The following is an 11,981-nucleotide window of genomic DNA, read 5'->3' on the forward strand; positions in this document are numbered from 1 at the left end:
TTACTGGAACAGGATAGATGTGGTTTCCATGTTAAAAGAACAGGAACATGGGATATGGAGCAGAGTGCTAGGATCTGAAATGTGTTCCCCAAATTCATACATTGAAACACTGGATTCGTACCTACATAAACTAAGTATTACGTAACTGTCTGCCCGTTCTGCTTTATGTGAAAGCACAGAAACAAACAAACAAACAAAAAAGAGCTGCTCTTGCCTGTGACACAGCACTAACCAGCCAGCCCATCATGCTCTGGGGCCTGGGTTTAGGAGTGGAGGACAGAGGAAGAGAATGGAGCTACAACACTGGGAGACGGTCTGGGAGCTGGGTCCTCAGCATGCTGACAGGATATGACTGCATGAGTTGATGTGTGGGGCTCGTCTTTTTAATACTGGTTATTACCCTACTGCATACGCATGTGCTTATGCAAACTGCAAGTGGGTGCAAGTATCTACAGGACAGAAAAAGAGGGCTCTACCCCTAGAGCCTGAGTTATATAGAGAGTAAACACTGCTGGAAATGGGTCCTTTACAACAGCAATACACAGTCTTAAGCCTAGAGAGGGGAGCTCTTTCTCCAGCCCCTAGAAGACCCACTTTAACTTTGGACAGGACCACTCTAGCCAGGGACATACCATACTGTCTGGGGTGATGAAGTGACTGTGGATGCAATGTGACCAGCTCTCACAAGGCCCTACAACTGTGACTTCCCTAAAAGTTAGATTGTACCCTACAACCAGGAGCAAAAATAAACCCTTTCTCCATTAGGTTGCTTTTGTCGCAAGTAGTTTGCCATAGCAACAGGGAAGAAAACTCAAACAACAGCCTACAAGTATCGTCACATAAACCAAGCAGTGGTGGTGGTGGTAGATCTCAATGGCCAACGGGGAGACAGGCCTCTGAGCATGGCTACAGGTAGCCTTGGCCTAAGATAATGGGGCTGGAAACTGCCCACACAGGGCGGCACCATTCCCAGTACAGGCATCCTGGAGGGAGGAGAAACCTGCTGAGTGCAGTATTCCTCACTTTCTTCCAGACTGTAGATACAAAGTAACTCTGCATTGAAGGAGAGATAAACCTGTTTTTGTTATAATCACAAAATGGAGAACTGTCTTGTGAGAGAACAGGTGAGGTTAATCCACTAGAAGACAAACCACCTCCTGCAGGAGCTTGATTGTTGCTAGCTGAAAAGATCCGTGAACAGACTCTGGGAGAAGATATATAAATGAGCCCAAAACTGGAGGCGGGGCCTTGGGAGACTTGGGATAGTTTTGGCTCCACTTCCAGACGCTCCTAGAGAGAACCACTCGAGGGAAAGCTTCGGGCTCCGGTTCCTGCTGAGGTTCTGGGTTCTGGTTACTCCAGGTTCCAGGAGAAGAAATCCTGCTGATTACGCCAGGAGAATCATTCCTCAGAACTGATATCCTTATGGTTTTGTTAGTCTTTAATCCTCTTTTCCTATTGTTTCAGTTAGTCGGGTTATAAGGGACGTATGCTCAGCTAATAAGTTTGTAATAAAATATATTGCTTCAGAAAATTCAGCCCACACTGCATCCTCGTCACAATCCGGCTGCTGACTGCCATCATAAAGACTGTACCTTAAACCCCGATCTAAAAGAACCAGATGTGCCAAAACAGAGTAAGTGCGCCCCCTACTGCTTTTTACTTTTAGGACCTTGAGCAAAAAAACTGTTAAGACTCTTTCCGCCCCACCCCCCCCCCAAACAAGGAGGCAATATGGGCTGGAGAGATGGCTCAAAGGTTCAGAGCACTGATTGCTCTTTCCAGAGGTCCTGAGTTCAACTCCCAGCAACCACATAGTGGCTCACAGCCATCTATAATGAAATCTGATACCCTCTTCTAGCCTGTAGGTGTACATGCAGGCAGAGCACTGTATACATAATAATAAATAAGCAGGTCTTTTAAAAAAGGAGGCAATACTATCTCATGATAGTTTTTTCATAAACATGTACCTAAAGACCTTACAGTCTCCTGTAAGACCTACATTGCTATTTTTTTTCAAGCTCCAGCAACAGGAATACTTCCTTACAGGTTGCTGACCTACTGCTAATCAACACTTAAGGAAGCTTAAAGGTCCTAGTCTAGACATACATTTCAGTGGCAGAACAAATTTCTTAGTACACACAAAGCCGTAGAATCTATCCCACAGCAAAAGAACAAAAAAGGCAAAACAAATAGACACACACACACACACACAGTGCCATCATTTAAAAAAATAAATACAGGCACACAGTGCAATGTTATGCAGCCATGAAGAAATGGGTAGATTTCTATGAAAATGTAGAACAAAATACAAGCTAAACTGAATGTAGGGCTGGAGAGATGGCTCAGAGGTTAAGAGCACTGGCTACTCTTTCCAGAGGTCCTGAGTTCAATTCCCAGCAACCACATAGTGGCTCACAACCTATAAGGAGATCTGGTGCCCTCTTCTGACCTGCAAGTGTACATGCAGGCAGAGCACTGTATACATAATAAATAAATCTAAAAAAAAAAAGTGAGAGTACATTCGGCTTTGTATATAGACTCATACCAGTGTGTATATAGGTGCCAAGATGCACTGAAAAAAGGGCAATATAATCCCTGCTGGAGAGATGGCTCAGAGGTTAAAAAGGGCAATATAAACAAGAATGGTATTTGAATGGATGTAAAATAAACTAGAAAAAACTGTCTTCTTGAAAGAAAGATCTGAGAACTTAGGAGAGGGGGAAACTTGTCCTCCCATACAGTCTTTATCTTGTTTAAGTTGTTAGGGTCAGGGCTGTAGCTCTTTTGGTAAAGGTCTGCCTAGAACACAGGCAGTCCTGGGTTCAGTTCCAGGTGTAAAGCCAGGGCACACAGCGACACCTTAGCCCTTAGGAGGAGGAGACAGGTCCAGGTTCAGTTAGAGACACCATCTCAAAAGTAAACTAGAGAACAATGAGCAAGGCAGAAAAGGCGTGCGTGGGTGTGCGCACACAATCTCTAGACCAATGATGGGGTGGAGGAGGGGCACACATAAACACAAATAAATGAAAGCACAAAGGCAGGCAATATAGATGTAAAATGAAGGTGTGTTGTCAACACCAGTTAAGCCTAGCGGCACAGTGCAATGACCCCAACCCTCAGGAGACTGAGGCAAGAGCAGCCTGAGCTCCAATCTGAGCCTCCATATTAATAAAAATAAATAATAACATCAGTAACTGTGGCAACTCAGCCTGAACTTCACCATGGAGCAGGCCACGCCCCCCGGCGCCCACACTAGTCTCCCCACTCCTGCAGAAGAGGGCTACTGCCTGGTCTGTCTTCCCCACTCGCCCCGTCTGCAGCCTGCACACCAAACACTGGGCTGAGACAGTGATTCTGAACAAAGCTACAAGCTAGAAAGGAGGCCGCTTGCCAAGCATCTTCTGCTTTAATGACACAAACAGGTCTTCTAGATCTTGAATGAAGACAAGCCCACAAAACCAGCCCTGACACAGCGGGCTGCTGAAGCTTGCGTGCCCTCAAGAGCAAAGCCGTCTGGGAAATCTGGCTACTTGAAAATATAATCCCGTCAATCGGCAATTCATTGGAACACAAACCACATCTAAGCCTTAAAAAAAGAAAATCAACTCCAACAGAATTACGGCCATGAAAGAGGCAGTGCCTTTAAATTTCCTCCTCATAACCGCCCTGACTGTCAGAGCATGCTTATTACTGCACTGCCAGTCAGCAGAGCTGGAGCGGAGAGCCTTCCTACAGGACAGAGAGACAACAAATAAAAGCCACTTCCCTGTTGGGGTGAGACCTCACGGCACCTGGCTCACCGTGCACTGCCTGCATTTAAGGGCGCCACACTACCTCCCCAGGGGAAGCAGTAACACGATACCCTGCTAATGTGAAATACTAAGGCAAGAGTCAAACATTCAAACGCCCACGTACAAAAGCCACTGGTCAGGAAGGGGGCAGGCAAAATGGAGACAGTCTTGCCCCATCAACGAGCCTAAATCATACACAGGTTAAAAAAATCTGTTTTCCTTATTATATCTTCTGATGTTGTCATTGTTAACTAGTTCAAATAAAAGTAATGCACATATAAAAAACATTATGCCATACTTTCCAGCCACCAGGATAGCTGCAGCTATAAGGAGGCAATGGTAGCCCCTGAAGAGAATATAGAATGAGCACAATTCATAAACTTGTAGAGGGAGAAAGCTGACGTGGGGACTGAAGCTGAGCACATTCCAAGTCCAGGCCTAGTTAACTGAGCAAGAAACTCTCCAGAACACACCTGGGCTTCTTTTTACAAAAGATTTTATTTATTTATTTATTATTTATACAGTGTTCTGCCTGCATGCCAGAGGAAGGCATTAGATGTCAGTGTAAAAGGTTGTGATCCATCATGTGGGTGCTGGGAATTGAACTCAGAACCTTTGGAAGAGCAGTCAGTGCTCTTAGCCTCTGAGCCATCTCTCCAGCCCTGACTCTTATTTTTATGTGTGTGTCTACGCCTGCGTGTTCGTGAGTGTACACGGTGACAGAAGTGGTCCGAAATGGGCACTGCAACATCTCCTGCAGCTGGAGCTCCAGGTGGGCAGCTGGACAGGAGTCAGCAGCAAGATCAGTGCTCCTGACCACTGAGCCACCTCTCCAGCACACATAGAACTTTTTCTTCACAGACAAGTGCCCAGTAACACTAGAAAGCACATGCTACATTCATATAACATAACGTTATTGAGAAATGAACTGAAGAGGCTCTTCCTACACAAAAGCCAGCCGCTCATCCTGGCCGACTGTGGTCCCTCCCAGAGGACAATGAAGGAGGCTAGCTGGCAGAGGGATACAGGAACTGCATGGCCACCTTTAACTGCACACAAGGTCTGAAAGGCAGAAAACAGAATTTGCAAAGAAAAGAGAAGCTAAGCAGAAAGGTCTGGTAAATCTGGTGCCTCACCAGACAAAGAACAGAAGTGCAAAGCCAGAGCCTGGCCCAACAGCAGGGCTAGAGCCATAGGCTCTGAGAACTTCACCTCTGTGCTCAGCACAGTTGCAGCGGCAACTCATTGCACTGAGCAGCACTGCTCAAAGGCGCTTCCTTTTGCAATGGGCAGCAGTTAATGCTGAGACACCTAATTGTTGAGTACTCAGCACAGGATTATCTGTGACACACACAGGCACACTCACACCACCCCAAGGCTCTCTGCCAACTTTGGGAAAGAGGCAGAAAGCATGTGAACGCAAGAGCTGGAGGGTGGAGCCAAATGCTGCTGAAAGTCTTTGTCTTCTGGACATGAAGGAGGAATGAAACTCATGGATTGGTACCTGCACAAGACTGAACCTGTCCACATTCCAGCAGGGACAGGGAAGAGCTCGAGGCCCCACCCCCTAGCCAAGGAGCTATCAGTAGCTAATGGCTAGGGGGAAGCAGAAGTCATTGTTCTTCAAGGGTGTAGCCACTAGCAAATTACCCATGCTCCAGTAAATAACCCCACACCCATGCTCATGCAGGCAACCTTATTTTAACTCAATGGGCTATTTTAAAGAATTTTTAGAGACCTGAAAGAAGGAGGGGGACATGTTGGAAAGAAAGGTCCCGGAGGGACTGGGTGGTAGGAGTAGAAGAGCATCTGGGAAGTACATTAAAACACATATGAGGGGGCTGGGCGCACACTTTTCATCCCAGCACTGAGGAGGCAGAGGCAGGCAGATCCCTCTCTACAAAGTAAGTCCAGGACAGCCAAGGATACACAGAGAAGCCCTGTCTTGAAAAAACAAAACAAAACAAACAAACAACACCAAGGAATAAAAAAAAAAAAAAAAAAAAAAACTCACATGAGGGCTGGAGAGATTGGCTCAGAGGTTAAGAGCACCCATTGCTCTTCCAGAGGCCCTGAGTTGAATTCCCAACAACCATATGGTGGTTCACAACCATCTATAATGGGATATGAGTCCCTCTTTGGGTGTGCGTGAAGACAGAACATTCAGGCACATAAAATATACCAATAAATAGTTTTAAAAAGAAACGAAGGAAGGAAGGAAGAAAAAAAAAAGCACGTAATCCCAGCACTCGGGAGGCAAAGGCAGGCAGATCTCTGTGAGTTTGAGGCCAGCCTGGTCTACAAAGTGAGTCCAGGACAGCCAGGACTACACAGACACAGAGAAACTCTGTCTCAAAAAAAAAGAGAGAGAGAGAGAGAGAGAGAGAGAGAGAGAGAGAGAGAGAGAGAGAAACTAGTATGAAGTTGTCAAAGAACAAATAGGAAGAAGAAAAGAAGGGCGGGAAGACACTGAAGATGCCAGTTAAAGCACCTAGAGATCCCTGAGCTTGCCTCTCCTGGGACTGACCCAGAGCTCTAAGAAACAGAAATAGTCTAGGCACCCAGGCCAGATTGCCCTTTTATTAGGCTGGCTGCCAGATCACCTCAGGACTCTGTTCTCTGCTCCCAGTAGCTACCGCTCAAGCAAGTCCAGGAAGCATGACCCACAGCCAAGGAACTGGATACAAGATGTATGCCATTGACATTGATATTGACACAAGTAAAATCTAAGGGGCCTTGGGAAACACATAATTACATTTCAAAAAGCGTCCTGGACAGCCTGAGCCCTGTAGTGGAGTTAGAGCCACACACTCAGAGCCCACACTCTGACAATACCTGAGTAGTACTAACCCCTTGATACCACAAACTAAAGTCATCAGTATCCACGTCCAAATGGAAAAGACTAAGGTAAGAGATGTAAAAATGAAGCTGGGTGTGGTGGCACACACCTCCCAGTACTCGGGAGGCAGAGGCAGCTCCCAGCTGTGAGTTCGAAGCCAGCCTGGTCTACAAAGTGAGTCCAGGACAGCCAGGGCTACACAGAGATGCTGGGGGGGGGGGGGCAGGGGAGTGCAAAAAAGCCATAGGAGTAGGGCCCCCTGGGGCGCCAGGTCCAGCTCCCAGCCCAGGATGAGGAGCACAGGCTTAAACCTCCCATTTCCTGCCTGTTCTTTCTAGAATGCCTGTTCTAGCGCCGAGCTCTGCAGAACTCTGGAAGCATGTAACAGCTTCTCAGACACCAGGAGAGGGAATAAGCCTCAGGAGCCATCCCTCCTCCTCACCCATGACTCCTCTAGATGCCGCTCTGGACTGCACACTTTCAGCTGACAGCGGAAGGAGTCAACAGTCTTGTGACTCCTGAGATGGAAGGAATGTATCAGGCACTGTGAGGGCAGCGTGTGCAGAGTTCAGCCTCCAAATGCCTCCCGGAAGTCCAAGCGTTAAAAACTAAATTCTCAGTGAAACAGAGGTGAAAAGGCCTTTTAAAGGCTCAGGCCTTTAATCCTAGCACTCTGGAGGCAGAGGCCCACTGTGAGTTCAAGGCCAGCCTGGTCTACAAAGCAAGTCCAGGACAGCCAAGGCTACACAGAGAAACCCTATCTCGGAAACCCAAAAATAAACAGGTGATTTGCCCATAGGGCTCTCTCATAGACGGACGGATGGTGTGAGAGACTGGACTAGTCACCTCAAGCCAAGCTTACAATGAACCAGCAATCTGGGCCCTGTCCTGCGCTTTCTGCTGAGGCTGGATGGTACAGCAGTAAGGCCCTCTCCACACAGGCCAGCACCTTCACGGTGGACTTTTCAACCTCCAAAACAGAGATCCAGGTCCTTTCCTTGTGGTCTCCTGTAGCCAATAAACCTCTAGCTCCTCTATGACAAAGGATGCCCTGAACTTCTGGTCCTGCCTCCTACCAAGCGCTAGGAGTACAGGGCTGCAATCATTTTTCTTTTTTTAACATATTTATTTTCGCTGTGAGTTCAAGCCCCCTCTGTTCTACAGAGTCAGAGTGAGTTCCAGGCTGGCCAGGGCTACATAGAGAAACACTGTCTCTTTTGTGCCTGTTTTTTGTTTGTTTGTTTTTGTTTTGCCAACTGGACACAAACCAGTCACACAGGCAGAAGGACCCTTAGTCAAGGAACTGCCTCTTAACAAATGGGGGGGGGGGGGGAGCTGTAGACATTTCTGTGGGGAATTTTCTTGACTGCCAACTGATGGTGGAGGGCCCAGTCCATTAATAGAGATGCCATCCCTGGACAGGTGGGCCTGGGCTTGGGGCAGGTAGCAAGTAGGGAAAGGGTGGCTTTGGATGCTGCCTCCAGGTTCAGAGCCTGAGTGTATGCTTGGCAGCTTCCTTCAATAATAGATGCTAACGTGTAACAAGCCCTCCTACCTCCCCAAGCTGCTTTTGGTTGTGGTGTTTTAAAACAACAACAGAGAAGCCAGGTGATGGCCCAACGCCTTTAATCCCAGCAGAGGCAGGGGATCTCTGAGTTCACGGCCAGCCTGGTCTACAAAGCAGACCAGGACAGGGCTACACACACAGAAACCTTGTCTCAAGAGAGAGAGAAAAAAAGTAACATAGACAGATACTATTCTTTCTCATTCCTTACCAATCAGACACTATCCTTCATTTTATAGGAAGAGAAGCTCCACTGGGTGTAACAGCACACCTGTAACCTCAGCTTATGGGGCTGGGGGCTAGGGGGATGACCAGCTCCAGACCAGCCTGGCTTACATGGGGAAACCATGTCTGAAAAAAGAAACAGATGCCGGGCGTGGTGGCGCACACCTGTGATCCCAGCACTCGGGAGGCAGAGGCAGGCAGATCTCTGAGTTCGAGGCCAGCCTGATCTACAAAGTGGGTCCAGGACAGCTAAGGCTACACAGAGAAACCCAGCCTCGAAAAACACACACACACAAAAACCAAACACACACACACCCAGGGTAGAGAAGGAAGCAGTCTAACACAACACTTGCTTGTTGAGCCACAGCAGCGAAAGTGCCTGTCAAGAATGACCACGTGAGTCCCAGCTCCAGGACCCATGCAGTAGGAGGGAAATGACTCTCCCAACTCTTGACCTCTTCAACCATGTTATGGTGGGGACACACTCAGACAGACATCCTGGAAATAAAGTAACATCTAAATGCATTATCATATAAACTTCGGTAAACAGAGACAAGCCCATCATTCAACAAGAAAGCTTTTAAAACCAAATCGTGCCAGCAAGTGCTAAGCCACTGAATCAGGTTGTTTAGTGCTACAGGAGGACTGTTTTGAAGTCCTAGTTAACCTGTCTATCAAGATCCAGAAGGAGCGGAAATCAGGCGCCCACTAATGTTCAAGGGCAACATTCTACAAACCATACACAGCAAACTCCACTTAACTCAAAAGCTATACACACGCGGCCCTAAATTATTCTTACAAAAACGGGGGGGGGGCGGGAGTAGGACGGGGGGAGGGGGGGCAGGGACTCTCTCGAGGCACAATGCTGTTATGGGAAAGACAAGATCCCTGAAAGACACCCAGCTCACTTACTCTGGCTTTTGCAGAAAACTGCCGGAGTGCACACCCTGGGAAATCCCCAACCCAAGCTCTCAATTAAACTTGTGCATACTTTAAAGATAATAACACTAAAAGGCTGATCTTCATATGCCATCCCCCCCCCACCCCCGCCCCGCGCCATCCGCAGGTCTGGAAAGCCTTCTACAGAACTTCTTCGCGTCCTTTCCAGCAAAGCCAATGTGCCTTAAGCCCGCCCTTCACCTCCCGCCTCCTACCCACACACACACACACACACCCACCGGTGAACCTCAATACCGGGCAGACGGCACTCCACACGCACGGGCGCGCAGGAACCCATGTGCTCGCATACCCGGAAACGACAGCCCCCTGGCTCTCACTCTCAGCGGCCCACCTCCCGCCTCCTCCCTCCCACCTCCCGCCGCACCCACTCCCAGCGGTTCACCCCCGCCCCCACCGCCGCCGCCACACACATCCCTCCATTCGCCCACGCTCCCAAGGAGCCCGCCTCCCCTTAGCTCCAGGGCTCGCCCGGGGCAGCCGAGAGAAGCAGGAAGGAGGAAGGAGGGCCGCGCGCCCGGAGCCTGGGGCCTAGGCCTTGCCTGGGACGCCCTGGGGTGAGCCGAGGGGCAGCCCCCGGCCTCCCGCCCACCCCGCCTCGCACTCACTCGCCAGCCGCGGTCCGTCGAGCCCGCCGCTGCCGCCCGCCGTCGCCGCTACCACCGCCGCCGCCCCCGGGACGCCCAGCTCTGGCTTCTTGGGCCCCGCCGGCGGCCCCGCTCCCCCGCCAGGGAGCGCTCCGGGAGGGAAGCCGGCCCCCGGCGCGGCCGCCAGCGCCAGCGGCACGCTGTTGCTATGGAGGCCGAGCCCCGGGGCCGCGCCGGAGGCCGCGGGGTCCTCGTGCAGGAACTGACACTCCTCGCCGTAGAAGCACGTCTTGTCCTTGGCGTAGTAGCGGCAGTACTTGAGCTTCACGCCCGCCGCAGCCGCCGCCGCCACCGCCGCCGCCGGCCCGCCCGGGACACTCCCGACGCCCGACGAGGCCGCGACCGCGACTGCCGCCACGGCCGCCGCCAGCGAGGAGGACGACGGGGAGGCGGCGGCGGCCGACGGGGGCGGGAGGCCGCCGCCACTGTTCATGGCCACGCCGCAGCCGCGTCTCCCGCCGCCGCCGCCACCATAGACGAGGGCGGGAAGCAGCCGCCGCCGGAGCCGCGGAAGCCGGACGGAAGCCGGGAGGGCGGGCGGGCGGGTCGGGCCCGCGGAGCGAGCCGGAGCCGCCCGGGGAAGGGGGGAGGGGCGGGGGCTCTCCCTCGGCGCTGCCCTTAAAGGGGCCGCGGTGGAAGGCGGAGGGGCGGGCGCGCGCGCGCGGAGGGGGTAAGGGGGGGCACGGGGGCGCGGCGGAGGGAGCTAGTCCGTCCGCGAACTCCGCCTCCGCTCGCCGCCTCGCGCTCCGGTTCCTCCCGACTTGTTTATTCCATTTTCCTCTTCCTGAGACGGCCGCCGCCTCCACTGCGCGTGCGCGCGCGCGGGGCGCGGGGACTTGTGGGTAAGGGCCTGGCCCGGGCCGGCAGGCGTGGCCCCCCGGGGCGTCCACGAGCGGGCTGGAGGGAGGCGGTTGGTCGCGGCCCGGGCCCTCGGTGGCCTTACCCTCCACCCACTCCACACACACGCACACACCCCACCCCGGGTCGTCGCGGGGCTCACGAGACCGGACGTCCTTCTCGGCGTCCCCTCCTGCAACTAGGGCGGCTGTCAGCTTCCGAGAGAAAACACAAAATGACAGCCGGCCGGGCCTCGCTGCTCCTCGGAGGGCAGCTTTCCCGTCCTCCCCGCCGCCCCCCTGTATCCTTTTGTATTCTCCCACTCCAAGGTGATGGAAATACTAAGCCAGATAACCTTAGCTTCTGGGCTCTTTGTCAATAAAAAGAAAAAGAGGAGCCAGAACCGATGGTGTCGGCAACCCCCATTCCACCCCACCCCAACTTCAGGCGCACCTGTTTCCTCCGTATTGATGACTCTCCGCTGATTTTTTTTTTTTTAAATCTCCACCACCTGGGACACTGCTGGCTAGGCCCCGTGGGAAGACCCATTCCCAAATGCGCTAGAAGGCTTTCCTACTCTGCGTTCGAAATTCACTTTTTAAAGTTTGTCCCCTGTCGTTTTCCAGTTTACTGTACTATATACATGTTTGTTTCTTTAAAGGAGAGAGACGATAAGACATTTTAAAGAGCAACAGTGAAACGAAAGTTGATTTTAATGTTCTAGGTGTTCTTCTCTGCAGGATGTTCTCAAAAAAGCAAAGCCCTGTTATGAGAAGGGCAGGTGTGGCCGGTATTTAAGGAGTTCTGGCAGCCTGACGAAGTCACAGAAGAACGGGCAGAAACAGTACCACGCTGCAGAAAGCGCGAGGTGCCTTTGGTAAGCCTAGTGATGCTGCCTAGCTCAGGTCTAAACTGATACCCTTGTGTGAGTGAGTCTTCACTCCTTTAAACATTCAACAAATATTCGCTAATGTTCATGACGTGTATCAGGAACCGGAAAGGAGCTGGGAACCCAAAAGTGAACAAGACGCAGTCATACCTAAATTCGGATGCTCGTTTATCGAACTTCGTCTAATTAGTGTCTCTAATGGTCTAGTTAGACCATGCCATCAGCTGTT

General features: G+C 51.2%; 1 protein-coding gene across 5 annotated transcripts in view; it reads right to left on the reverse strand.

The window, feature by feature from the left end:
- Window positions 1-10,474, reverse strand: part of Pan3 (poly(A) specific ribonuclease subunit PAN3) — a 100,649-nt gene extending 90,175 nt beyond the window's left edge. For 2 of the 5 annotated variants that reach the window (XM_051162863.1, XM_051162862.1), the window contains exon 1: window positions 9,988-10,474. In XM_051162863.1, the coding sequence (XP_051018820.1) occupies window positions 9,988-10,459 (472 nt within the window). In that variant the 5' untranslated portion in view covers window positions 10,460-10,474. Of the gene's footprint in view, window positions 1-9,600; window positions 9,675-9,987 lie in introns of those variants that run through there. The other 3 variants (XM_051162865.1, XM_051162864.1, XM_051162866.1) reach the window with 2 other exon arrangements.
- Between the last annotated feature and the right edge of the window lie 1,507 nt (window positions 10,475-11,981).

This window comes from Acomys russatus, chromosome 19, assembly GCF_903995435.1.
Source record: "Acomys russatus chromosome 19, mAcoRus1.1, whole genome shotgun sequence".
NCBI classification, from domain to species: Eukaryota; Metazoa; Chordata; class Mammalia; order Rodentia; family Muridae; genus Acomys; species Acomys russatus.